The sequence below is a fragment of the Oncorhynchus clarkii genome, chromosome 3 (genome assembly GCF_045791955.1).
Source record: "Oncorhynchus clarkii lewisi isolate Uvic-CL-2024 chromosome 3, UVic_Ocla_1.0, whole genome shotgun sequence".
NCBI lineage: Eukaryota > Metazoa > Chordata > Actinopteri > Salmoniformes > Salmonidae > Oncorhynchus > Oncorhynchus clarkii.
Window position 1 is genome coordinate 78390881 of NC_092149.1, and position 23858 is coordinate 78414738.

The window sequence follows — 23858 nt, forward strand, 5'->3', positions numbered from 1 at the left end:
AGACTACAGTCCAAAATGAGAGCCACCTTGAAAAACTGCAATTACTAAGTCATTTTTCAAAAAACAAGCCTGAAACCCTTTCTAAAGACTGTTGCCATCTAGTGGACGCCATAGGAACTGCACTCTGGGAGGTATTCTTTTGACTCTCCCATAAACAAGCATTTGAATGGGCTGTGACCTCAAAAAAGAAATTTCCAGATGGATTCTCTTCGGGTTTTCACCTGCCCTATCAGTTCTGTTATACTCACAGACATTATTTTAACAGTTATGAAACTTCAGAGTGTTTTCTATCCAATACTACCAATTATATGCATATCCTAGCCTCTGGGCCTGAGTAACAGGCAGTTTACGTTGGGCACGTCATTCATTTGAATTTCCAAATACTGCCCCCTATCCCTAAAAAAGTTAAATTAGGAAAACACATTTGTGTATACAAGACATCCAGCGAAAAAGAAAAGTAAGAATATGACATACGGTATCTTTGTATTTGAAAAGAGCTAATCTGGCAAGCAGGACTGTTTAAATCCAATCAAATCAAATCAAATTGTATTTGTCACATACACACATTTAGCAGATGTAATTGTGGGTGTAGCGAAATGCTTGTGTTTGTGAAATGCTTGTGTTTCTAGCTCCAACAGTGCAGTAATATCTAACAATTCACAACAATACACATAACCTAAAAGTAAAATAATGGAATTAAGGCTAAATAAAAATATTAGAATGAGCAATGTCGGAGTGGCATAGACTAAAATACAGCAGAATAGAATACAGAATACACATATGAGATGAGTAAAACAAATATATGTAAACATTATTAAAGTGACTAGTGTTCCATTAATAAGTGGTCAGTGATTTCAATTCTATGTAAATGGGGCAGCAGCCTCTAAGGTACAGGGTTACATAACCGGGTGGCAGCCTCCTAGTGACAGCTATTTAACAGTCTGATGGCCTTGAGATAGAAGCTGTTTTTCAGTCTCTCAGTCCCAGCTTTGATGCACCTGTACTGACCTCGCCTTCTGGATGATAGCGGGGTGAACAGGCAGTGGCTCAGGTGGTTGATGATCTTTTTGGCCTTCCTGTAACATTGGGCGCTGTAAGTGTCCTGGAGGGCAGGTAGTTTGCCCCCAGTGAGGCATTGCGGTCTGCACCACCCTCTGGAGAGCCCTGTGGTTGTGGGCGGTGCAGTTGCTGTACCAGGCTGTGCTACAGCCCGACAGGATGCTCTCAGTTGTGTAATTGTATACCTGATTGCTGGATGTTCGTTTCGAACTCAGACAATATATTCATGAATCCTTCAGCTCACAGCATCTCCAGAATTTTATTTTGGATGAGGTTACCCGTTTTTTAATTCTGCTGTTACAGAAAGGCTTATGTCCATAAGCTGGCCAAACCCTTTTGGGGGAATTGATCAAATACTCATTCATATTAATTGTACATCTCTAGATTGGTTTCTCTCATTCTATCCACAAGTCCAAATTCCACTTTATTATGACAAATACTTAGGTTGTTTTCACACTTGGTCCCTTTCAGACATTTTTTTGTGTGTTTTGTGAATAGTGTGTTTGGCTTAATTTTTTGGGGCAGTGTGAACACTCCAAAGGAAGTCAGACCCCTCAAAAGAGCCCCCAAAGCGAACCGAACTGAGACCCTCTCCAGAGGTGGTCTGAGTTCAGTTCGCTTGAATTCCGTGGTCGGTTTCACTTTTTTAGGACAATGTGAACACTAAGCTACCCAGGTTCGCTTGTTATTATTCTCACACCACACACTAGACTACTGCCAGTGGTGTAAAATACTTAAAATACTTAATTACTTATATACTTCAAAGTACTACTCAAGTAGTTTTTTGGGGTATCTGTACTTTACTTTACTATTTATATTTTTTAGCAACTTTTACTTTTACTTCACTACATTCCAAAAAAAACAATGTAGTTTTAACTCCATACATTTTCCCTGATGCCCAGAAGTACTCGTTTTTGACAGAAAAATTATCCAATTCACACACTTATCAAGAGAACATCCCTGGTAATCCCTACTGCCTCTGATCTGGCGGACTCACTAAACACAAATGCTTGTTTGTAAATTAAGTCTGAGTGGTGGAGTGTGCCCCAGGCTATCTGTCAATAAAAAAACATTTAAAAAATTGTCCTGTCTGGTTTGCTTATTAATGTAAGGAAGTTGAAATTATTTATACTTTTACTTTTGATACTTAAGTACATTTTAGCAATTACATTTACTCTTTATACTTACGTACAGTGGGGCAAAAAAGTATTTAGTCAGCCACCAATTGTGCAAGTTCTCCCACTTAAAAAGATGAGAGAGGCCTGTAATTTTCATCATAGGTACACTTCAACTATGACAGACAAAATTAGAAAAAAAAATCCAGAAAATCATATTGTAGGATTTTTAATGAATTGATTTGCAAATTATGGTGGAAAATAAGTATTTGGTCAATAACAAAAGTTTATCTCAATACTTTGTTATATACCCTTATTTGGCAATGACAGAGGTCAAACGTTTTCTGTAAGTCTTCACAAGGTTTTCACACACTGTTGCTGATATTTTGGCCCATTCTTCCATGCAGATCTCCTCTAGAGCAGTGATGTTTTGGGGCTGTTGCTGGGCAACACAGACTTTCAACTCCCTCCAAAGATGTTCTATGGGGTTGAGATCTGGAGACTGGCTAGGCCACTCCAGGACCTTGAAATGCTTCTTACGAAGGCCTCTCTCATCTTTTTAAGTGGGAGAACTTGCACAATTGGTGGCTGACTAAATACTTTTTTGCCCCACTGTATATTTAAAACCAAATACTTTTAGACTTTTACTCAAGTAGTATTTTACTGGGTGACTTTCACTTTTACTTGAGTCATTTTCTATTAAGGTATGTTTACTTTTACTCAAGTATGACTATTGAGTACCTTTTCCACCACTGACTACTGCAACACCGTTTCCTCTGCCATGCACCCTCACATTGGTGCCACAAAACAGAGACGATGATTTGGAGGTTCGCGGGAAAAAAAATGTGCGCTGTTTTTGGATATTGACTAGCGATTGTCAAGGACGCAAAGAAATTCCATGTGTGGAGTTTTTAGTTCAGATTATTTGTTTGCAATATGTGATCTAAAGGCTAAGAGAGCTTCATAAACTGTTATTGGTTGTGGAGTTTGAATAGTATGAAAAAACAACAGATTTGGTGAGAATCTATTCTAGCTCTTAAAGGGGCAGTAGCCTACTTTGGGTGTACAATTTTCAATTACAGCATTATTTATTCTGCAGTTATTATGTTGCTTTTTATTCTGTTACCAATCAAATCGACACGTTAATAGTATCTTCTGATTACAATTATGATGTCTTATATTTTTAAATGTAAGGAGGTACAGTATATCTAGCTGTCAATATAACGCATTCTGATTGAATGGCTTGTCCTGCACTTTGTAAAAACCCAGGGGGCATCTTGGGAAAAGATCTTGGTTCTATTGTAAACATAGCAATGTGAATGCAAAGAGGACTAGGTCCACAAAATAGTTGAAGTGAAAATATTTGAGTCTTCATTTAAAGGCAAGGGCCGTGTGAATACAAAGAGAACTGCGTTATTTTCCTTCCAGTGGTATTTTCCTTCAGAGTTCACATAGAGTGTCATGGAAGCCTTCTTTTTTTTAACACATTTTCATGATTTTCTTCTTGTCTCATCGCTGCAACTCCCGTATGTCCTCGGGAGAGACGAAGGTCGAGAGCGTGCATCCTCCAAAACACAGTCCAGCCCAGCCAAGCTTGAAACAATGCCCACTTAACCAATGTGTCGGAGGAAACACCTTGCAACTGTGTCACGTGCACTGCGCCTGGAGCGCAGGAGTCGCTAGTGCACGATCGGGCAGGGTCATCCCTGCCCTCCCCTAACTCGGACAACGCTGGGCTAATTGTGCGCCGCCCCATGGATCTCCCGGTCGCGACCGGCTGCAACAGAGCCTGGACTCGAACCCATAATCGCTGCAGTGCCTTAGACCACTGCGCCACTCGGGAGCACCATCACCGAAGTTTTTTGTCAATGTTCCCAGTGGGCGCACATTGATTGAATCAACGTGGTTTCCACTTTATTTCAATTAAATTGTTGAACCAATTTGGAATAGATGTTGAATTGACTGACCGCTGTGCCCAGTGGGTTATTATTGTCACATAATTAAACTGACTTTCCTATGTTTACAACATTTAACCATGGATCATTTGGATTTGGAGGTAAAGTGTCCATTTATGCTTTGTATTGCAGAGCGCTGACGGCTAGGGTTCGATGCCAGTCGATTACTCGAGCAGGACGATTCTCTCTCTATCGTGACGTAAAATCTGGCTATAATAATCTGCACTGTACTTGGAACGGAGGACTCTCAGGCTCGCGCGCCCTCACTGATCACTAAATTCAACAGTAGCAAAGGAGCGAGGTACACAAGAACTGAAGATGGGATTTAGATCACAAAGACAAAAGAGAGCCAATTTTTACAGTCGCCTGGCCATTGAATAAAAAAATAGAAATTGTATGCTATCTTGAACAAAAACATAAAATTGTAGGCTAAATCTAAAAGTATTTTGCAAGAAATCTGCCAAATTAAGATAAATGGTTAATGCGCTCTTAATGTATGTCGGTCAGCGATAATATAATGAACAATAATTAATCATGTATTTTAGTAATTTCCTAGCAATTGGGAACAGTGTGTGAAACCCTGTGACATTCGAGATTTGTGAATGAACGGTGAAGCCCGCGCGTAACGGCGATGGACACCCGGGACGAGCCTCGCTGCACACCCCGGGATTGATTTGCACCATCGCCACGCAGTTGAGATATCACCTCCTCCAATCTTCAGTAGACTTGATGGGACACAGTATCACCACAAGTATGCTGTTAGCTTGCACTTGTAAGAACGTTATTTGAAAAACACATTTTTTCCCCCAGTGAAACTCAAAGCTAGAGAAAACTACCGCCGCGCAGTAGTCTAGTGGATGTGTTTTTGACGTAACAAAACTGTACTGATGGAAAGAGTAATATTTCACCGTGATTAACGGCGTGGATTAACGCGACAAGCTGTAGACTAGTCTATTAAACGGAGGTCTGGACATTATGTGAAGGGCTGACATGGGGGCGAGAGATAGAGAGACACATGGCCAGGTAATGATGGTATGAGCTCCGCGCGCACTGCATGCCCCAACTCAGCCAAACGTCTCCCAGCCTGAGTAATATGAGCGTTCGTGAACATCATCCAGGATGTTTTCTGACCTGGCTGGCCTCAACTACACCTACAACGTGAGCGACGACCCGTTCAGTTTCCTGGACCGGGAGTGGCGCGACGCGCCGAAAGAGACTCTGTCCAGGACTGGCTTCATCGTGCTCTCTGTGTTCCTGGGCTTGATCATGACATTCGGCTTCCTCAACAACTTCGTCGTACTGCTTCTCTTCTGCAAGTTTAAAACTCTGCGTACTCCGGTCAACATGCTCCTACTCAACATCAGCGTGAGCGACATGCTGGTGTGCACGTTCGGCACCACGCTCAGCTTCACCTCCAGTATCAAGGGAAAGTGGCTCCTGGGCCGCCACGGCTGCTTGTGGTATGGCTTCATCAACTCCTGCTTCGGTGAGTCGACCCGAGATGCGGCTCTACAGCCTAATAAAGGCTGTTAGTGAGAAATTAGAGCAAATTGATTCATATATATTGGCAGTAAATCTGTTAACAATTTATTCCTTGGCCACAGACCTGGTGGCATAGCAGGATTTTCCAGTGGCTTTCACCAAGAAAGGTTCTGATTTCAAACTCCAGATGAGGTTTAGTCCCAATTGTGCTTGCTCATGGTGAATCATTTTACAAGAATGTTACTTTTGACTAAAAGTATGAAATTCACTCAACATGTCATTTAAAACACATTTGTCAGTTTCACTTACTATACTAGGTTGAACATACTTTAGATGAAGTTAACGCAACATGACATTCAGATATTATTTAACTTAAACTTTTAAGGCAGCAGGGTAACAAACTTTTAAAAGTTGACTCAACAAATATTTTTTACAGTGTAGTAGGGCTGCTGTATATTTACTCAGTTAATGGAACTTTAAACTTTTATCATCTTTAAAAAGTAATTTCATAGTCCTTATTAAATGTTTAGCCTGAACTAAAACCTTCAGATGGTTTAGCATGCCCTATTCATGTAGGTTCGTTTTATCTGGTCTTACTGCAAGAATTTCAACCGCTCTGGCAACTAAATCACTGGGTAGCAGCTTCTTATACTCAAATCAAGTTTTATTTGATTAACTAGGCAAGTCAGTTAAGAACAAATTCTTATTTTCTATGACAGCCTAGGTTAACTGCCTCGTTCAGGGGCAGAATGACAGATTTTTACCTTTTCAGCTCGGGGATTCGATCTTGGAATCTTTCGAGATACTAATCCAACGCTCTAACCACTAGGCTACCTGCCTCTAACCACTAGGCTACCTGCCTCTAACCACTAGGCTACCTGCCTCTAACCACTAGGCTACCTGCCTCTAACCACTAGGCTACCTGCCTTTAACCACTAGGCTACCTGCCTTTAACCACTAGGCTACCTGCCTCTAAACACTAGCCTACCTGCCTCTAACCACTAGGCTACCTGCCTCCCCAGTTTTTTGGAATATTATTCTAAATGTCTTCAAATTAGTTATTTTCACAAAAATGAATAGCTAAAAGTTGTTTTCTAAATGGGTCCCCAACTTGTCACAATAATGTCAATGGAGCATTTCGAGTTTGTCTCTGTGTTGATGTCCAGATGCGCAATGTGCGTAATAGCCTACCCACTCAGCTGACTAAATTCTGACGGTGAGACGGGGTGTCGGCTAGTGGTTTTTGAAATGCGCTAAAGCAGAGCATAGGTTACAATGCACGGAGTAGTGAAGAAGGCATAGTCTACATCAAGCATACAATATCATCAACACACTGTACTATAAGCACACAATGCATTGTGTAATAAAACATAGAAGGCAAAGGCTACATACACTAAGGCATAATAATGATTATTTATTGGATTTATATATAGTATATATACAGTAACGGTTAGATACATTATACATTATATGGATAAATGTTTGGATTATATATAAATCCAAATAATTATTGGATTATATACAGTATATTTGCAGTGCCTTTGGAAGGTACTCAGACCTCGTGACTTTTTTCAACATCTTGTTACTTTACAGCCTTATTCTAAAATGGTTTAAATAAAAAAAAATGTCCTGAGCAATTTACACACAACACCATATAATGACAAAGCGAAAACAGGTTTTTAGAAATGTTTGCAAATGTATAAAAAACAACAACTGAAATACCTTATTTACAGAAGTATTCAGACCCTTTGTTATGAGACTTTATCTCAGGTGCATCCTGTTTCCATTGATTATCCTTGAGATGTGTCTACAACTTGGAGTCCACCTGTGGTAAATTCTGTTGATTGGACATGATTTGGAAAGGCACACACCTTTCTATATAAGGTCCCACAGTTGACAGTGCATGTCAGAGCAAAAACCGAGCCATGAGGTCAAAGGAATTGTCCGTAGAACTCTGAGACAGGATGGTGTTGAAGCACAGATCTGGGGAAGTGTACGAAAAAATATTTGCAGCATTGAAGATCCCCAAGAACACAGTGGCCTCCATCGTTCTTAAATTGAAGAAGTTTGTAACCACCAAGACTCTTCCTAGAGTTGGCCACCCAGCCAAACTGAGCAATCGGGGGAGAAGGGTCTTGGTCAAGGAGGTGACCAAGAACCCGATGATCACTCTGACAGAGCTCTAGAGATCCTCTGTGGAGATGGGAGAACCTTCCAGAAGGACAACCATCTATGCAGCATTCCACCAATCAGGCCTTTATGATAGAGTGGCCAGACGGAAGCCACTCCTCAGTAAAAGGCACATGATAGCCCGCTTGGAGTTTGCCAAAAGGCACCTAAAGACTCTCAGACCATGAGAAACAAGATTCTCCGGTCTGATGAAACCAAGATTGAAGTCTTTGGCCTGAATGCCAAGAGTCACGTCTCGAGGAAACCTGGCACCATCCCTACGGTGAAAAATGGTGGTGGCAGCACCATGCTGTGGGGATGTTTTACAGCGGCAGGGACTGGGAGACTAGTCAGGATCGAGGCAAAGATGAACAGCGCAAAGTACAGAGAGATCCTTGATGAAAACCTGTTCCAGAGCGCTCAGGACCTCAGACTGGGGCGAAAACTTTTGACCGGTAGTATAAATATATATATATGCGTGAATTTTTATATAGTCCAATAATTTATCCAATAATTTATATTGTTCGGATTGATATTTATATATTAAGTAAACATTTAATTTAATAGTCAGCAGAGCAGAGGTTGCTGTCCTTATTCTCCCAGGGATCACAACAACACAAAAGTGCCATGTGGACTGAGGTTAGAGCTCCAACAAAAGACATTATATTTCCTGCTGAGGAGCTTTTAGCCATGTGGGCTGCAGTCTGCAGACTCTTAAGTCTCTTTAGACAGATGTATTTTCTCCCCTTTTGAAGTGGCCAAGAAAATCTGAAATTATTCCCAGACCTAGTGCTGTTGCTATAGGACTGGGATGTCTGAGATGACTCCCTTGCTATAACAAGACACGTGGTTCTGGCTGAGATTTGGCAAATGTCACAACGAGTTATCTGAATTCTGTGATAACCGTCCCGGCCATTTCCTGAACTGAGATTGGCAGTAACATGGCCATGGTCCGTTTATATACACAAATGCTATGGGCTCACTGTGGGTGGGAAAAGGGATTGAGGAGTGTGGCTTGAAGAAAGAAACTCCACATGGTCATGCTTTTCAAGTGGACTACTGACTCTTTGATTTCATTTATTTTGGTAATGTTATGCAGAAAAACCCATCCTCTCTTCCGTGTGATGTGTTCAACTCCACCTAGGCTTTGAAGTAAAACCATTTGCTTTGGGTCATCCGAATTAGCAAACAGGCTAATCAAAGGAATAGCTATTTGTAACGACATCCGTTACTCTGAGGAGGGTTTCTGGGGAAGCCAAACCACTGGGCACACACTGGTTGAATCAATGTTATTTCCACGTCATTTCAATGAAATGATGTTGAACTAATGTGGAATTTACATTGAATTGACGCCTGTGCCCAGTGGAAAGGGTCCTTCTGTCTCAAACAGAGTGCAGAGATCCTTGGTAGGAGGTGGCAGAGTGAAGTGAAGAAGTCTGAATGAGAGATTGGGAAAAAATTATGTTCTGGAGCATAGCGTAGAATGTAGCAATTTGAATGCACAGTATTGGAGTAGGAGAAGTACTTGGAAAAGGAAATTCTCACTAGAGTAAAGATGCATTCCTGTCATATTAAATAGAGTTATCAAATCAAAATGTATTTGTGACATGCGCCCTCAACCAACAGTGCAGTTCAAGAAGTAGCGTTAAGAAAAAATTTACTAAATAAACAAACGTTTTAAAAATCGAATCAGTCAAAAGGCAACACAAGAACTGTACATAACAATATACAGGGGGTACCGGTACCGAGTCAATATGCAGGGATACAGGTTAATCAAGGTCATTTGTAAAGTGACCATGCATAGATAATAAACAGCGAGTAGCAGCAGTGTAAAACCAAAGGGGGGGTCAATGTAAATAGTCCGGGTCACCATTTGGTTAGTTTAGTTGTTCAGCAGTCTTATGGCTTGGGGGTAGAAGCTGTTAAGGAGCCTTTTGGTCCTAGACTTGGCACTCCGGTACCGCTTACCGTACGGTAGCAGAGAAAACAGTCTATGACTTGGGTGACTGGAGTCTGACAATTCTTTGGGCCTTCCTCTGACACCGCCTAGTATATAGGTCCTGGATGTCAGGAATCTTGGCCCCAGTGATGTACTGGGCCGTACGTACTACTTTCTGTAGCGCCATACCAGGTGGTAATGCAACCCGTCAGGATGTTCTCGATGGTGCAGCTGCAGAACCTTTTGAGGATCTGGGGACCCATGCCAAATCTTTTCAGTCTCCTGAGGGGGAAAAGGTATTGTCGTGCCCTCTTCACAACTCTCTTGATGTGTTTGGACCGTAGTTTGTTGGTGATGTGGACACTCTTGACCCGCTCCACATCAGTCCCGTAGATGTTAATGAGGCCCTCCTTTTCCTATATTCCACAATCAGCTCCTTTGTCTTTCTCACATTAAGAGAGAGGTTGTTGACCTGGCACCCCTCCTGTGCTCCCTGGTCACCCACGACTTCAAGGCCAAACACCAAACACTAAGCAGGCACCCCTGATTGCCCCAGTGTTGAGGATCAGCGTGGCAGATGTGTTGTTGCCTACAATTACCACCTGGGGGTGGCCCATCAGGAAGTCCAGGATCCAGTTGCAGAGGGAGGTGTTTAGTCCCATGGTCTTTAGCTTAGTGATGAGATTTTTGGGCACTATGGTGTTGAACGCTGAGCTGTAGTCAATGAACAGCATTCTCACATAGGTGTTATTTTTTACAGGTGGGAAAGGGCAGTGTGGAGTGCAGTTGAAATTGCGTCATCTGTGGATCTGTTGGGGCGGTATGCGAATTGGAGTGGGTCTAGGGTTTCTGGCATGATGATGTTGATGTGAGCCATGACCAGCCTTTCAAAGCACTTCATGGCTACCGACGTGAGTGCTACGGGCGGTAATCATTTAGGCAGGCTACCTTTTCTGTCTTGGGCACAGGGACTATGGTGGTCTGTTTGAAACATGTAGGTATTACAGACTCAGTCAGGGAGAGATTGAAAATGTCAGTTGGTCTGCGCATGCTTTGAGTACACGTCCTGGTAACCCATCTGGCCCCGCATATTTTTTGTGAATGTTGACCTGTTTAAAGGTCTTGCTCACATTGGCTACGTAGAGCGTGATCACACAGTTATCCAGAACAGCTGGTACTCTCATACATGTGTCAGTGTTCCTTGCCTCAAAGAGAGCATAAAAGGCATTTTGCACATCCCGTAGGCGCGAGTGACTGGGCAGCTCATGGCTGGGCTTCCCTTTGTAGTACCTAATCGTTTTTACGCCCTGCCACATCTGACGAGTGTCAGAGCCGGCATAGTAGGATTCATTCTAGGAGGCAGTTAACATTATTATAAAGATGTATTTTCTTCTTGCTCAGCTCATCTCAGGCCAGTGTATAGAGCTTCCCGCTGCCTCAGATTTTCATGTTTCTGTGGACTTGAATTCTTGATCTACAGTCACTAAATATGTGTCAGATATTTTTTTTAACACAAAAGTGAAGAGAGAACTACATAAGTGAGATTGGAAAATCTTTTAAGGTTGTGTGTATTTTAAAATCATTCAAAGCTATAACGAGTGCGCTGAGAGTCAGGAAGCAAGTTCAGGGAGTGTGTTTTATTAAATAAAAGAAACAATGGACACGAAACAAACAATGCACCGACATGAAAACAGAGTCAATAACACCTGAGGAAAGAACCAAGGGGAGTGACAGATATAGGGAAGATAATCAAGGAGGTGAAGGAGTCCAGGTGAGTGTCATGAGGCGCAGGTGCGTGAGACGATGGTGACAGGTGTGCAGGATAATCAGCAGCCTGATGACCTAGAGGCCGGAGAGGGATTATACGTGACAAAGGCAGTGTACCAGTGAATTTTCTGTCCTTCAGTGAAATTGATTCGCATCTCAACTACACACACACACACAGGAGGAGTAATAATGGTTGTTTTTCATGGTTCGGGCTAGGCCCCTTAGTTCCAGTGAAGGTAAATCGTAACATTAGAGCTTACAGTGACATTCTAGACAATGCTTCCAACATTGTGGCAACAGTTTGCGGAAGGCCCTTTCATGTTTAGGAATGACAATGCCCCTGTGCACAAAGCGAGGTCCATACAGAAATAGTTTGTCGAGATCGATGTGGAAGAACTTGACTGGCTTGCACAGAGCCCTGCCCTCAACCCCATCTAAGATCTTTGGGATGAATTGGAACGCCGACTGCGAGACAGGCCTAATCGCCCAACATCAGTGCCTAACCTCACTAATGCTCTTGTGGCTGAATGGAAGCAAGTCCCCTAAGCAATGTTCCAACATCTAGTAGAGAGCCTTCCCAGAGGATTGGAGGCTGTTAAAGCAGCAACAGGGGGACCAGCACCATATTAATGCTCATGATTTTGGAATGAGAGGTTCGACGAGCAGGTGTCCACATACCTTTGGCCTTTGTACATCCCTGAAATAGCAACAGCAGGTGGATGTCTTCATGAAGACAGAGGAAAGGTTTGAAGTGAATAAAAAATGTCCTTCCCTATTCGTTTCCACTCCGCTATCTAACTCAGACAAGCAGGGAATATCTCATTCTTTCCATAAGGCCAACCCCAAGGCTTTAAGAAGGAATATTTGAAGATATTCTCGGTTATATCCTCCTTTCTCATTATTCTCACTTCCACTGTGACCGGATTGGACTTTCTCTGAACTCAGAGAACATGTCTTTGGGTCTGGCTGCTTCTTTGATTTCTACTCTCACAAACATGTGTTTGACTGTCTCTCACTGACATGTCTGTCTGGGTTTGACTGTCTCTCACTGACATGTCTGTTTGGGTTTGACTGTCTCTCACTGACATGTCTGGGTTTGACTGTCTCTCACTGATATGTCTGTCTGGGTTTGACTGTCTCTCACTGATATGTCTGTCTGGGTTTGACTGTCTCTCACTGACATGTCTGGGTTTGACAGTCTGTTATTAACATGTTTGCCTGTGTTTGACGGTCTGTCATTAACATGTCTGTCTATGTTTGACGGTCTCTTACTAACATGTCGGTCTGTGTTTGAAGGTCTCTCACTAACATGTCAAATCAAATCAAATTTTATTGATCACATACACATTGTTAGCAGATGTTAATGCGAGTGTTGCGAAATGCTTGTGCTTCTAGTTCCGACCATGCAGTAATATCTAACAAGTAATCTAACAATTTCACAACAACTACCTTATACACACAAGTGTAAAGACACATGTCTGTGTGGGTTTGACGGTCTCTCACTGACATGTCTGTGTGGGTTTGACGGTCTCTCACTGACATGTCTGTGTGGGTTTGACGGTCTCTCACTGACATATCTGTGAAAGAGGAGAGGAGATGGGTGGTTGGAGGAGGTGGGTGGTTAGAGGAGATGGGTGGTAAGAGGAGATGGGTGGTTAGAGGAGATGGGTGGTTAGAGGAGATGGGTGGCAGAAAGGGAGAGGGGTGGATAGAAGAGATGGGTGGTTGGAGGAGATGGGTGGTTAAAGGAGAGGGGTGGTTAGAAGAGATGGATGGTTAGAGGAGAGGGATGTTAGAGGAGATGGGTGGCAGAAAGGGAGAGGGGCGGTTAGAGGAGATGGGTGGTTGGAGGAGAAGGGTGGTTGGAGGACATGGGTGATTAGAGGAGATGGGTGGTAAGAGGACATGGGTGGTTGGAGGACATGGGTGGTTAGAGGAGATGGGTGGTAAGAGGAGGTGGGTGGTAAGAGGAGGTGGGTGGTTGGAGGAGATGGGTGGTAAGAAGAGATGGGTGGTTAGAGGAGATGGTGGCAGAAAGGGAGAGGGGTGGATAGAGGAGATGGGTGGTTGGAGGAGATGGGTGGTTAATGGAGAGGGATGTTAGAGGAGATGGGTGGCAGAAAGGGAGAGGGGCGGTTAGAGGAGATGAGATGGGTGGTTGGAGGACATGGGTGGTAAGAGGACATGGGTGGTTAGATGACATGGGTGGTTAGATGACATGGGTGGTTAGAGGACATGGGTGGTTAGAGGACATGGGTGGTTAGAGGACATGGGTGGTTAGAGGAGATGGATTGTTAGAGGTGATGGGTGGTAAGAGGAGATGGGTGGTTGGAGGAGATGGGTGGTAAGGAGGAGATGGGTGGTTAGAGGAGATGGGTGGTAAGGAGGAGATGGGTGGTTAGAGGAGATGGTGGCAGAAAGGGAGAGGGGTGGATAGAGGAGATGGGTGGTTGGAGGAGATGGGTGGTTGGAGGAGATGGGTGGTTAATGGAGAGGGATGTTAGAGGAGATGGGTGGCAGAAAGGGAGAGGGGCGGTTAGAGGAGATGAGATGGATGGTTAGAGGACATGGGTGGTTGGAGGAGATGGGTGGTTAAAGGAGAGGGGTGGTTGGAGGAGAAGGGTGGTTAGAGGACAAGGGTTGATAGAGGAGATGGGATGTTATAGGAGATAGGTGGTTCGAAGAGAGGTTTGGATAGAGGAGTTGGGTGGTTAGAAGAGAGGGTTGGATAGAGGAGATAGGTGGTTAGAGGAGATGGGTGGCAGACAGGGAGAGGAGTGGTTAGATGACATGGGTGACAGAAAGGGAGAGGGAGATTAGAGGAAATGTGTTATTAGAGGAGATGGGTGGTTAGAGGAGATGGGTGGTTAGAGGAGATGGGTGGTTAGAGGTGATGGGTGGTTAGAGGACACGGGTGGATGGAGGAGAGGGTTGTTAGAGTAGAGGGGTGGTTGGGGGAAAAGGGGTCTTTGGGGGAGAGGGGTGGTTGGAAGACATGAGTGGTTAGAGGACATGGGTGGTTAGAAGAGATTTGTTGTTGGATTATATGGGTTTTTAGTGCAGAAGGGTGGATAGAGGAGATGTGTGGTTAAATGAGATGGTTGGATAGAGGAGGTGGGTGGTTGGAGAAGGGTGGTTAGAGGAAAGGGGTGGTTAGAGGAAATGGGTGGTTGGAGGAGATGGGTGGTAAGAGAATATGGGTGGTTAGAGGAGATGGGTGGTTAGAGGAGATGGGTGGCAGCAAGGGAGAGGGGTGCATAGAGGAGATGGGTGGTTGGAGGAGATGGGTGGTTGGAGGACATGGTTGGTTGGAAGAGATGGTTGGTTGGAAGAGATGGATGGTTAGAGGAGAGGGATGTTAGAAGAGATGAGTGGTTAGAGGAGAAGGGTTGATAGAGGAGATGGGTGGATAGAGGAGATGGGTGGTTAGAGGAGACTGGTGGTTAGAGGAGATGGATGGCAGACAGGGAGAGGATTGGTTAGATGACATGGGTGACAGAAAGGGAGATGGGTTGTTCGAGGAGACGGGTGGTTAGAGGAGATGGGTGGTTAGAGGACACGGATGGATGGAGGAGAGGGTTGGTTAGATGAGATGGGTGGTTAGAGGAGATGGGTGGTTGGAGGAGATGGGTGGTTGAAAGAGATGGGTGGTTGAAAGAGATGGATGGTTAGAGGAGAGGGATGTTAGAAGAGATGAGTGGTTAGAGGAGATGGGTGGCAGAAAGGGAGAGGGGTGGTTAGAGGAGATGAGATGGGTGGTTGGAGGAGAAGGGTGGTTAGAGGAGATGGGAGGTTATAGGAGATGGGTGGTTAGAAGAGAGGGTTGGATAGAGGAGATGGGTGGCAGACAGGGAGAGGAGTGGCTAGATGACATGGGTGACAGAAAGGGAGAGTGGGGTTAGAGGAAATGTGTTATTAGAGGAGATGGGTGGTTAGGGGTGATGGGTGGTTAGAGGACATGGGTGGATGGGGGAGAGGGTTGTTTAGAGGAGAGGGGTGGTTAGAGGAGAGGGGTGGTTAGAGGAGAGGTTGGTGGAGAGGGGTGGTTGGAAGACATGAGTGGTTAGAGGACATGGGTGGTTAGAGGACATGGGTTGTTGGATTATATGGGTTTTTAGAGGAGAAGGGTGGATAAAGAAGATGGGTGGTTAGATGAGATGGTTGGATAGAGGAGGTGGGTGGTTGGAAAAGGGTGGTTAGAGGAGAGGGGTGGTTGGAAAAGAGGGGTGGTTAGAGGAGATGGGTGGATAAATGAGATGGGTGGATAGAGGAGATGGGTCGTTAGAGGAGATGGGTTGTTAGAGGAGATTGGTGGTTGGAGGAGATGGGTTGTTGGAGGAGAAGGGTGGATATAGTAGTAGGGTTGATAGAGGAGATGGGAGGTTGGAGGAGATGGATGGTTTGAAGAGAGGGTTGGATAGATGACGTGGGTGGTTAATAGAGAGGGTTGGATATAGGACATGTGTGGTTAGAGGAGATGGGTGGCAGACAGGGAGAGGAGTGGTTAGAGGAGATGGGTGACAGAAAGGTAGAGGGGGGGTAGAGGAGATGGGTGGATAGAGGAGATGGGTGGTTAGAGGAGAGGGGTGGTTAGAGGATATGGGTGGTTGGATTAGATTGTTTTTTAGAGGAGAAGGGTGGTTTTATGAGTTGGTTGGATACAGGAGGTGGGTGGTTGGAGAAGGGTGGTTAGAGGAAAGGGGTGGTTTGAGGAGAGGGGTGGTTAGAGAAAAGGGGTGGTTAGAGGAGATGGGTGGATAGAGGAGATGGGTCGTTAGAGGAGATGGGTTGTTAGAGGAGATTGGTGGATAGAGGAGAAGGGTGGATAGAGGAGAAGGGTGGATAGAGGAGATGGTAGGTTGGAGGAGATGGGTGGTTGGAAGAGAGGGTTGGATAGAGGAGATGTGTGGTTAGAGGAGATGGGTGACAGAAAGGTAGACGGGGGGGGGGGGGGTTAGAGGAGATGGGTGGTTGGAGGAGAAGGGTGGATTGAGGTGATGGGTGGTTGGAGGTGATGGGTGGTTGGAGGAGATGGGTGGTTGGAGGAGATGGGTGGATAGAGGAGATGGGTGGTTAGAGGAGATGGGTGATTGGAGGAGATGGGTGGATAGAGGAGATGGGTGGATAGAGGAGATGGGTGGATAGAGGAGATGGGTGGTTAGAGGAGATGGGTGGTTAGAGGAGATGGGTTGTTTGAGGAAATTGGTGGTTGGAGGAGAGGGGTGGATAGAGCACAGGGGTGGTTCGAGGAGAGGGGAGGTAAGAGGAGATGGGTGGCAGAAAGGGAGAGGGGTGGTTAGAGGAAATGGGTGGATAGAGGAGATGGGTGGTTAGAGGAGATGGGTGGTTAGAGGAGATGGGTTGTTAGAGGAGATTGGTGGTTGAGGAGAAGGGTGGATAGAGGAGAAGGGTGGATAGAGGAGATGGTAGGTTGGAGGAGATGGGTGGTTGGAAGAGAGGGTTGGATAGAGGAGATGTGTGGTTAGAGGAGATGGGTGTCAGACAGGGAGAGGAGTGGTTAGAGGAGATGGGTGACAGAAAGGTAGATGGGTGGTTAGAGGAGATGGGTGGTTAGAAGGGTGGATTGAGGTGATGGGTGGTTGGAGGTGATGGGTGGTTGGAGGAGATGGGTGGTGGTGGGTGGATAGAGGAGATGGGTGGTTAGAGGAGATGGGTTGTTTGAGGAGATTGGTGGTTGGAGGAGAGGGGTGGATAGAGCAGAGGGGTGGTTCGAGGAGAGGGGAGGTAGAGGAGATGGGTGGCAGAAAGGGAGGGGTGGTTAGAGGAAATGGGTGGATAGAGGAGATGGGTGGTTGGAGGAGATGGGTGGATAGAGGAGATGGGTGGATAGAGGAGATGAGTGGATAGAGGAGATGGGTGGTTAGAGGAGATGGGTTGTTTGAGGAGATTGGTGGTTGGAGGAGATGGGTGGTTGGAGGTGATGGGTGGTTGGAGGAGATGGGTGGATAGAGGAGATGGGTGGATAGAGGAGATGGGTGGTTAGATGAGATGGTTGGATAGAGGAGGTGGGAGGTTGGAGAAGGGTGGATAGAGGAGATGGGTGGTTAGAGGAGAGCGGTGGATAGAGGATAGGGGTGGTTACAGGAGAGGGGTGGTAAGAGGAGATGGATGGCAGAAAGGTAGATTGGAGGTTAGAGGAGATGGGTGGCAGATTGGCAGATGGGTGGTTGGAGGAGATGGGTTGTTAGAGAACATTGGTGGTTAGAGGAATGGGGTGGTTGGAGTATATGTGAGTTTGGAGGACATGGGTGGTTGGAGGAGAGGGGTGGTTAGAGGAGATGGGTGGTTGGAGGAGAGGGGTGGATAGAGGAGAGGGGTGGATAGAGGAGAGGGGTGGATAGAGGAGAGGGGTGGTAAGAGGAGATGGATGGCAGAAAGGTAGATTGGAGGTTAGAGGAGATGGATGGATAGAGGAGATGGATGGATAGAGGAGAGGGGTGGTTAGAGGAGAGGGGTGGTTAGAGGAGATGGGTGGCAGAAAGGGAGAGGGGTGGTTAGTGGACATGGGTTGTTGGAGGACATGGGTGGTTAGAGAACATTGGTGGTTAGAGGATTTGGGTGGTTGGAGTATATGGGAGTTTGGAGGACATGGGTGGTTGGAGGAGAGGGGTGGTTGGAGGAGAGGGGTGTTTGCAAGACATGGGTGGTTAGAGGACATGGGTGGTTAGAGGAGATGGGTGGTTGGATTAGATGGGTTTTTAGAGGGGAGGGTGAATAGAGGAGATGGGTGGTTAGATGAGATGGTTGGATAGAGGAGGTGGGGGGTTGTAGAAGGGTGGATAGAGGAGATGGGTGGTTAGAGGAGATGGGTGGTTGGAGGAGATTGGTGGATAGAGGAGAGGGGTGGTTAGAGGAGATGGGTGGTTAGAGGAGAGGGGTGGTTTTAGGAGATGGGTGGCAGAAAGGGATAGGGGTTGTTAGAGGAAATGGGTGGATAGAGGGGAAAGGTGGTTAGAGGAGATGTCTGGCAGAAAGAGACATGGGTGGTTAGAGTAGAGGGTGGTTAGAAGAGAATGTTGGTTAGAGGGGATGGGTAGTTAGAGGATATGGGTGGTTAGAGGATATGAATGGCTGTAGGCTGTGAACAGCAAAAGATGAAGACCTTAGATTGTTCATCTCTCCTACACACTGCACTCTACAGGGTAAGACTGAGGGGAGAGCCTAGTACAATGCCCTTTGTACAACACACATGCATGCTTGCAAGCACACACAGACACACACAGACACACAAAAACACACAGAGACACGTGCGGCAGGGTAATCTTTGTTTTTTAAATCCAGATTATAGGCAGAATAGGTCTCAGCTGCAAGGGAGGCCAGATAAATCTCTATGATGATCAATTTTATTGCCTTAGATATTTACACTAAACCTCCTTCATCCAGCTGTGGCAGAAAAACATATTTTTTTCAGATTCTGATTTGCTGGAATTCAATTCAATTTGCATAGTGGGAGACCTGGCACTGCCAAACAAATCACATTATTGCCTGCCCAACATCAAAGTGCATTTTTAGTAATCAGAGCGAGCCAGGCGGAGGCAGAGGTTTTAATGGCCAGGTGGTGGGACAGAGACCTTCCCATCAAAGAGTAGCAGATATACATCCTGGTTGTTTATTTCAGGCTATATATACACACACCACATTTAAGGTGCAGGCTAAATAACTGCTTAGATGCCCATAGAATGTTAATGAAGAACCCTGTGAACCACTGGTAACCCAACAGAACCCCACAGTGCTGGAGGATTTAATGTGGTAAAACTCTGCAGAGAAAAACTCAGAGAACAAAAAACTGTGTCACATCTGTTACATCACTCCTTAAAACAGAGTTAAGTAGTCAGGAGGAATGAACATTGAACAAGGACAAATAAACACAAACAAAGTTAAATAAACGTCAATAAAAGTTGACATGTACAGTCGTGGCCAAAAGTTTTGAGAATGACACAAATATTAATTTCCACAAAGTTTGCTGCTTCAGTGTCTTTAGATAATTTTGTCAGATGTTACTATGGAATACTGAAGTATAATTACAAGCATTTCATAAGTGTCAAAGGCTTTTATTGACAATTACATGAAGTTGATGCAAAGAGTCAATATTTGCAGTGTTGACCCTTCTTTTTCAAGACCTCTACAATCCACCCTGGCATGCTGTCAATTAACTTCTGAACCACATCCTGACTGAAGCCCATTATAGCATAATCAATACTTGGAGTTTGTCAGAATTTGTGGGGTTTTGTTTGTCCACCCGCCTCTTGAGGATTGACCACAAGTTCTCAATGGGATTAAGGTCTGGGGAGTTTCCTGGCCATGGACCCAAAATATCGATGTTTTGTTCCCCGGGCCACTTAGTTATCACTTTTGCCTTATGGCAAGGTGCTCCATCATGCTAGAAAATTCATTGTTCGACACCAAACTGGTCCTGGATGGTTGGGAGAAGTTGCTCTCGGAGGATGTGTTGGTACCATTCTTTATTCATGTCACGCCCTGACCTTAGAGAGCATTTTTATGTTTCTATTTGGTTTGGTCAGGGTGTGATTTGGGTGGGCATTCTATGTTCTTTATTTCTAGGTTTTGTGTTTCTATGTTTTGGCCCGGGTATGGTTCTCAATCAGGGACAGGTGTCAATCGTTGTCTCTGATTGGGAATCATACTTAGGCAGCCTGTTTTGCCACCTTAGGTTGTGGGATGTTGTTTTTTTTGTTAGCTCTGTCGCCTTCAGAATGTGACGTTCGTTGTTCTTTTGTTTGGATTAAATAAAAAAATTTGAACACGTACCGCGCTGCACCTTGGTCCACTTCTTCCGACGAGCGTTACAATTCATGGCTGTGTTCTTAGTCAAAATTGTGAGTGAACCCACTCCCTTGGCTGAGAAGCAACCCCACACATGAATGGTCTCAGGATGCTTTACTGTTGGCATGACACAGGACTGATGGTAGCGCTCACCTTGTCTTCTCCGGACAAGCTTTTTTACAGATGCCCCAAACAATCGATAAGGGGATTCATCAGAGAAAACGACTTTACCCCAGTCCTCAGCAGTCCAATCGCTATACCTTTTGCAGAATATCAGTCTGTCCCTGATGTTTTTCCTGGAGAGAAGTGGCTTCTTTGCTGCCCTTCTTGACACCAGACCATCCTCCAAAAGTCTTCCCCTCACTGTGCGTGCAGATGCAAGCTCTGTACTGATGGTGCCCCGATCCCGCAGCTGAATCAACTTTAGGAGATGGTCCTGGCACTTGCTGGACTTTCTTGGGCACCCTGAAGCCTTCACAGCAATTGAACCGCTCGCCTTGAAGTTCTTGATGATCTGATAAATGGTTGATTTAGGTGCAATCTTACTGGCAGCAATATCCTTGCTTCTGAAGCCCTTTTTGTGTAAAGCAATGATGACGGCACATGTTTCCTTGCAGGTAACCATGTTTGACAGAGGAAGAACAATGATTCCAAGCACCACCCTCCTTTTGAAGCTTCCAGTCTGTTATTCGAACTCAATCAGCATGACAGAGTGATCTCCAGCCCTGTCCTCGTCAACACTCAGACCTGTGTTAACGAGAGAATCACTGAGATGATGTCAGCTGGTCCTTTTATGGCAGGGCTGAAATGCAGTGTGTTACGTTTTTCTTCCTGGGAAGGAGAGGAGGACCAAAATGCAGCGTGGTTATGGTTGAACATCTTTAATAAAGATGATAACGTGAACAATATACAAAATAAGAAAACCGAAACAGTCCTAACTGGTGCAAAATACAGAGACAGGAAACAATCACCCACGAAATACCCAAAGAATATGGCTGCCTAAATATGGTTCCCAATCAGAGACAACGATAAACACCTGCCTCTGATTGAGAACCACTCTAGGCAACCATAGACTTACCTAGAATACTACACTGAACACAACCCCAAAACCCATAGACAAGACAAACACATAATCACCCACGTCACACCCTGGCCTAACCACAATAATAAAGAAACAAAATACTAAGGCCAGGGCGTGACACAGTGGAAATATTTTTGGGGGATTCAGTTAATTTGCATAGCAAAGAGGGACTTTGCAATTAATTGCAATTCATCTAATCACTCTTCATAACATGTTAGAGTATATGCAAATTGCCATCATTACAAACTGAGGCAGCAGACTTTGAGAAAATTAATATTTCTGTCATTCTCAAAACTTTTGGCCACAATTGTAGTGTCACCCATCATTACTATTTAGGGAGAGATGCTATGGCTTCAGTTGTACCACAACTGATCTGCTGGTCTTCGAGAGTGCTGCGTAGTTGGTGCAGTGTTCCAGGGGTGGGCAAAGTGTTTGGCTCGAGGGCCACATCGGGATTTAGAAACAGAGGGCCACATGTATTTTTATTTTATCGATTTGTTAGTCAAAATCAGTTTTTAGGCCAGAAAAAGGGAAGTTATTTGAAAATACACAGAGTATACCAAACAATTAGGAACACCTTCCTAATATTGAGTTGCAACAAGGATGCTGGCCCATGTCGACTCCAATGCTTCACACAGTTGTGTCATGTTGGCTGGATGTTCTTTGGGTGGTGGACAATTCTTGTTTCACACGGGAAACTATTGAGCGTGAAAACTCCTGCAGCGTTGCAGTTCTTGACACAAACCAGTGTGCCTGGAACCTACTACTAGCATACCCCGTTATTAAAGGTACATAAATATGTTGTCTTGCCCATTCACCCTGAATTGGCACACATACACAGTCCATGTCTCAATTGCCTTTATCTATACTGATTGAAGTGGATTTAACAAGTGACATCAATAAGGGATCCTAGCTTTCACCTGGTCAGTCTATGTCATGGAATGACACAATTAAGCACTATAATACATTCATATGTAGTTTTGTTAAGTATTTAAAAGTATTTAAAAGCTTCCTGAAGTATTGGACAGGAGTACTCTGTATTATGTAGTATTACACACAGACTAATGACTCCTCTATAATAGAGTTCCATTTCCCCGTTTGACTGCTAGGTTTTATGGGTATTATAACACCTCTACTGTTAATTTTAAATTTTTTGATTTCACCTTTATTTAACCAGGTAGGCCAGTTGAGAACAAGTACAGTGGGGCTCTATGGACACTCACATTCTCTCTGTTTCCCTGTATCTTTTATCTTTATTAATTTACTGTTTCACTAACTTTATAATCAAATATAACCAGTATTTAGGTTTTGAATGCCCAGCAGTTCCTGCTCCACCACCACCAGCCTTTATTCTTAATAAAATGGATATCAGATGGAACATCCTAAACGCTAGAAAAAAAAGGGAGCAGGATAGGCAGGATAAAATTGACTGAGCGGATACATTTTTGGGGGGCATTCTCTGTACTCACTCGTAGAATATGCCTGTTTGATGCCCCCCTTTATTTAACCTTTATTTAACTAGACAAGTCAGTTAAGAACAAATTCTTATTTGCAATAACAGCCTACTGGGGAAGGTTTACTGCCTTGTTCGGGAGCAGAATAACAGATTTTTACCTTGTCAGTTCAGGGATTTGATGAAGCAACCTTTCGGTTACTGACCCAACACTCTAACCACTTGGCACTGCCGCCCCACCGTCATGCCTGCATGATGATGATGATGCATCTAGCAGCATTATTATTATTATTATTAGCATTATCATCATCACTGACCCTGTCTTGGAAGGGAAGCTCCCCCTGATGAGTTGGCTGACCGAGGGACAGTCCATGGCTTTGGCTGACTGTGGCAGTTTCACCAAGATTAAGCTCATTGTTCAGATCATCAAACGCACTCTCTGTCTTCAGCTCTCCGGCAGAGTCCTTGGAATAACCTTAGTTGTCCAACGTAGATTGTTTTTGTCTGTAAACTTTACGTGCCCCATAACACAATCGATAGAAGCTCCAATACATAATGATTATATCACCCATGGAATGTTTATTTTTAGGCTTTGATTTACTGAAACCCTATCTTAGTCCTGCAATCGGGAAGGAAGCACGAAACACTGCAACGAATAAGCTTTGATTGACGATTTGGGGCTCTTGGTTGTACAGGTGACTTGTTTTTTGCTGTTCACTGTTAAGGTAAACAGTGGATTGTCAACAATAGTCGATGTAGGTAATCGACAGAAGTACAAACAAATCGTAGACTTAGCTTGCTGCTTTTACATTCTAACCAATGTCATAGCTGCTGCTTTCTTAACGCAACCCCTATAGAGGCAGGTTTCCTGAGGACAGCAGTCTGTTAACATAAAGTGGGTGGCAGGTAGCCTAGCGGTTATGTCTGTTAGCATTTGGTGGGTGGCAGGTAGCCTAGTGGTTAAGTCTGTTAGCGGTTATGTCTGTTAGCGTTTGAGTCTGTTAGCGTTTGGTGGGTGGCAGGTAGCCTAGTG

At 44.6% G+C, this 23858-nt stretch overlaps 1 protein-coding gene across 1 annotated transcript in view; it reads left to right on the forward strand.

The window, feature by feature from the left end:
- The first annotated feature begins 5131 nt into the window (after positions 1 to 5131).
- LOC139405084 (teleost multiple tissue opsin 2b) overlaps positions 5132 to 23858 on the forward strand; it is a 48863-nt gene continuing 30136 nt past the window's right edge. Inside the window, exon 1 of the mRNA XM_071147560.1 lies at positions 5132 to 5615. Within this exon, the coding sequence (XP_071003661.1) occupies positions 5249 to 5615 (367 nt within the window). The 5' untranslated portion in view covers positions 5132 to 5248. The remainder of the gene's footprint in view (positions 5616 to 23858) is intronic.